The 4,712-nt window shown below is 45.1% G+C and overlaps 1 protein-coding gene across 1 annotated transcript; it reads left to right on the top strand.

Annotated features, from left to right (window-relative positions):
- The first annotated feature begins 3,604 nt into the window (after positions 1–3,604).
- Positions 3,605–4,712, top strand: LOC123145618 (protein CASPARIAN STRIP INTEGRITY FACTOR 1). Its single transcript, XM_044565085.1, has 3 exons — positions 3,605–3,671; positions 3,750–3,947; positions 4,330–4,712. Exons 1-3 carry the CDS (start codon positions 3,620–3,622, stop codon positions 4,515–4,517), a joined length of 438 nt encoding a protein of 145 aa, XP_044421020.1. The 5' UTR covers positions 3,605–3,619; the 3' UTR covers positions 4,518–4,712.

Genomic DNA, 4,712 nt, shown 5'->3' with positions numbered 1-4,712 from the left:
TCGTCTTTCTTCTTGGTGGCATCGTCTTGGAGTCAAGCTCCATCAGAGGGACTTAGGGCTCATGAAGATGGTCGGCAGCGGCTAGCGTGACATCTCCGTGACGACATCAGAGGACCCTCTACGTACAGGGAGCGCCAGGCAAGTTATGTTTGCTAAACTCATGGGATCGGGGCAATCTAGATTCGCTCTATTGGACATATCGTTCCTCTGCAGTATCATCAAGGTTTGCGGATATGCTTGTGGCAGCCCATATTAATACGATGGTTTTTTGATGTGTACTCGGTAGCGGTGAAGGCGCACGAGTGTCCGATAGGGTGTGTTGGCCTTCTGGCGTTTTGTATGTATTGTGATGCAGGTCTAGTCTAGCTAGGTGTTGTTCAGGTGTCCGCACGGTTTCCTCAATAAACCGAGCAATATTTTATTTCTTTATTTTTCGCACTCACCTCTATGTGGTGCATTCCTTTTTGAGGGTGTTCTTATAATACTCTTACTAATCAATGGATTTGGCAGCTCACTTGCCAACATTTAAAAAGAAGACTTATTACTACAAGACGTAGTCATGGCGTACAAGCCCGTGAAACCACTTGTACATAAGACGAGATACATGACCCACAAGCTTGTACCTCCTTGCACAAGTATTACATTGACAATTTCAAAAAAGGCCTAAGAGTCTGCAAGCCTCGTTGATTGCGCTTATTAAACTTGAGGGCTTCCTCCACAACAATCAGAGTGAATTGATGGTTCCTTAGGAGGACCTGTTTGGCATGTTCAATCCGAAATGGATGTCAGCGCCATCAGATGCTTCATACAATCATACTACAGTCAAGTTAAACAAAGCAAAAGAAAGTCTCCACGAGCCGCATTGTATCCTTTTTCACTTCAATAAAAGGTAAGAGATACTTTTTTTTTAAAAGGAGGTTTAAACTCTCTGCCACTGCATCAATCGATGCATACAGCCAGCAATAAACTTCTGCATTTTGAGCCTGTAACATCAGTTAACTAAGAGATATTAAAACCATATGTAGCTACAACCGGTTTATTGTTGCTATCCTTCTTGACAAAGGCAAAATATAGTACTCTTATCTTAATATTATTGGGATCAACTTCACGAGCCTGAGTTTTGGTTAATCACTACAACCAATTTTGCAGGAGAGACTGACTAGAATACTAATTAATATTCTTGTCAGTTTTATACATGCAACCGACTATGACCGCTAACTTTTCTAATCGGTTCTTCGAGCAGAGGCTACTGAGATTGTAAATCATCCTAGTCTCGGTTCTGTGGCAAGAACCGACTGTTGAGGTGGGTATTTCCCCTGTTGGTTTCTCAACCACCTCCAATAATACTAGTAGCTCCGGTTTGATAGAGACGGTAGACAAAACCGCCTGAGGGTTGTGTACCAAAACCACCACGAAACCCCGTTTTGTACTAGTGATAGTTTACATGGTTCAAAGTTGTGGCTTAAAACTACATGGTTTGCAGGGACATTACTTGCATGATAGGAGAACTTGGTTAATTAATTTCTGATATTAAGCATTTTCTTAGATTTTTTAACTTTGTAGTACAAACTGAGTTACTATTTTTTTCTGATTTATTCATTTACTGGTTTTCCATAAATTATTTCCAACTTACGGCTGGTAAACTGTAAAGTGAATGTATATACTAAATTTGATTGGATTGTAAATTTTATGTGATATTTGCAAACTGAAGGGCACTGCACTCGCCCTTTTGCAATTGACGCCAAAAACATATATGTTTACTTGCCAATGCATTTTGCTAGAACATTTGCTGTATTTTACGAAATTCCTTCATAATATGTCTTAATCCTTATGCTGCAACCACACATATATTTCTTGCAAATGATCAAAATTGTATCCAACACATATTTTGCGAGAGGTGTTGGGTCCTCCGATGGATATGCTGCAAATATGGTCAGAATGAACTTCTATGACAACTTGACAAGAAAGAAACCCCTTTTCTTCTCTCTTCCAGGTTTATTATTTGAATATTTTGAATTTGGATGTGGTTTTCTAGAATTTTTCTAGTGTATGTTGGTTTGTTTATCTTGATAATGAATGTGCTTATTTTGCTGACTTGATTGTCATGACCTCCTTCTACGCTTTGATGGATTTTTTGGTTACTAGTACTAATCAAATGTTCCTTTAATCTTTCATGTTCGCCGCTGGCATTCTTTGCGCCCAACCACGCAAGGATTAAAGCATGTATCGTAGCCCACCAGTGCTTGGTCTGCCCCAACGCACTATGGGCAAGACAGGAACAAAAGCAGCTTTGATCCCATGATGCCCACTGAGTGCCCCCAAAACTGTCAGGTCCAAATCTCGCAGCCCCACACGCAGATTCCTGATCACACCCAACCATCTCTTTAGCTACACACAAAGATGAATGGATCACAGGAGGAGGGTATGGCAAAGCAAATTAAAGGAGAAGCAAAAGCACGGCCATGGCTTTGCCGTCGCCAACCAGTGTGTCTAATTAGGGTCTGCTCGCCCGTAAAGACGGCATCTGATCAAATACTTTGCGTATGTGTGCTCGTAGTGGAGCTCCGGCTTTATGCTCCACTACTGGTACTGTCTCCTGACCACAGTGTGCTTGCCTGCTACTTTCTAGCTGGGCATCATCAGGAGCACTATCATCTCCACTCAAATCAGGTTTTGAAATTCTCCTTGTCTCGCAGTCCCCTTGCGTCACGCGAGCGTGTGCGACCGAGGAGCGTCGGATCGACGGGTTTACCTTTCAGCTATTCCTCTGGCATGGTGATGGAATATGCTAACCGACTGAAAGCATGGTGACAGAGAGAGGACATGCCTGAGCACTGCCGATTGTCTAGCCCTGAACAATGCAGCACACTGTCCCACTGCTGTTACCCTCATCTCAGCCTACTTGCCATTTCTAACACTCAATGGTGGTTTGCTTTTCCTTGGAACCATGTCAATGGCTTGCTTTTTATCTCGTATGATTCCCCGGTTCATCGGCCACGACAAAAATGTTGGCGCGAGAAACGGCGTCAAGGATCGATTTACCTTTCGTGCGAGCCAAAGATGAATTGCCTGCTTGGGCGTGTAGAGACGATCGATTTAGGGTGTGTCATGGTGGTGGATTTCTGAAAGAGATGCATGCTGGGCTTGCTGGATCTGAGGAGAAACTTGGTGCGCCGTGCTTTCAGCACATGGTATGCTCCCAAGCCCCAAGATGAGTTACCCCAAGTAGCAACGTGCATGTCGATGGATGAAAGCCGATCGGTATCTGATTCTGAACCCGGGAATCCGTGCTGCAAATACGACCGGCTTTTAATCGTGCAACCACCGGTGGCACTAGCCAGAGCCAGAGACCACTTAATTAGCTTAGCCAGTCCCCTAAAACACGCGGCAAAGCAGCGCCAGAAAAAGGAAAGAAAAACAGTGCAGAACACACCTAGTTGTTAACCAAAATTAGAAGCCATTTGGCATGGTACACTTGTCAGACAGCAGTCACTGCCTGCTACTAGTAACCACTATCAGAGCTGAAAACGAGCAAGAGACCAGAGACCACGGTGACCAACCGCCCTGAAAACTCCATACGGAACCTGCCGGCCCTCCACTTTCGCCGCGGGCAAAACAAATGGAAAACATCGAAATTCCTCCATCATCCCTTTGGAGCTTGCTCAGAGGCAGTGAGTGGGATTCGCATTATTTGTCGCGCCGCGCGTAAGGGGTTGCCTAACTACCCAGTTATATATCCTGCTTTCTAGATGGAACAAAGGGAGGAAGAGGCCCCTGCTTCACCTTCACCTCGTCTGACGCTGGTTCACGCCTTCCATGCGTTATTGAGGGAGGGAGAGGAGAGCGCATGCATCGCGTGAGTAACCCGGAGATGGGGATGCCCCGAAGATCCGCCTCCCTCTTCGCCCTCGCCTTCTTCGCCCTGCTGCTCTCCACCTCCCTGGCAGGTTCGATCGTGTGCCTGTCTTGTCCTTCGTTCTAGCTAGCTAGGAAATTCCTTCTCGACGAAGAATCTAAGAAGTCCTTGATCTAGTATATATCCTCCTGCTTCGTACCCTTGCATCTACGTGTGCACAGGTAGATAGGGTCGTGATGTAGTGTAGTATAGTGCAGTGCAGTTCCTAGCTCACATGGCGACGCCATGTATTTTGCTTCCTTGCTGTTACAAATGCATCAAGAGATTTGAAGGGGACAAGATGTTAAGCTGCGGCTTAATTAGGTGATCCACGCGTGCTGTGGGTCTGGGTCATGAGAAAACAGATGCACTTTTTTTCCGGGTTCTTAGGTTTTTTACAAGGTTAATTTGATCGATGATTCTGCTGTTTCCAGGGAGACAGCGGCCGAGCTTCATAGTAGATCAGGAGTCTCCTGGTCAGCAAGGAGAGGTCCACCGGGACGAAGCTATGGCACAGCTGGTGCACTCCCGGATGCTCAAGGACATGACGACCAGTGACTACGGCACCTACGACCCAACCCCGTCAATGCAGAAGCCCCACTTCAAGCTCATACCCAACTGAACACACCCTGGCTATACGTGATATGATCCATCTATATATCTACGTCCATCTGAATGTATATGCAGATACAGATATTGATCGAGGTATTTTTATCTAGTCTGGCTAATGTGATAACTGATATTTGTAAGTTGTTGTAGACGTGAACTGAGTACGTACGTGACAAAGAACTTAGTTGCTTGACCTATTTATACACTA

This window comes from Triticum aestivum, chromosome 1B (genome assembly GCF_018294505.1).
Source record: "Triticum aestivum cultivar Chinese Spring chromosome 1B, IWGSC CS RefSeq v2.1, whole genome shotgun sequence".
NCBI lineage: Eukaryota > Viridiplantae > Streptophyta > Magnoliopsida > Poales > Poaceae > Triticum > Triticum aestivum.
The sequence above is the reverse complement of the archived record's forward strand: the minus strand, read 5'-3'. Positions and strand labels throughout refer to the sequence as shown.

Coding starts and splice junctions, on each gene's coding strand:
- LOC123145618 (XM_044565085.1), top strand. CDS start 3,620: ATGGAAAACATCGAAATTCCTCCATCATCCCTTTGGAGCTTGCTCAGA. Junction 3,672..3,749: donor TTGGAGCTTGCTCAGAGGCA/GTGAGTGGGATT, acceptor CCTGCTTTCTAG/ATGGAACAAAGGGAGGAAGA. Junction 3,948..4,329: donor GCTCTCCACCTCCCTGGCAG/GTTCGATCGTGT, acceptor TGCTGTTTCCAG/GGAGACAGCGGCCGAGCTTC.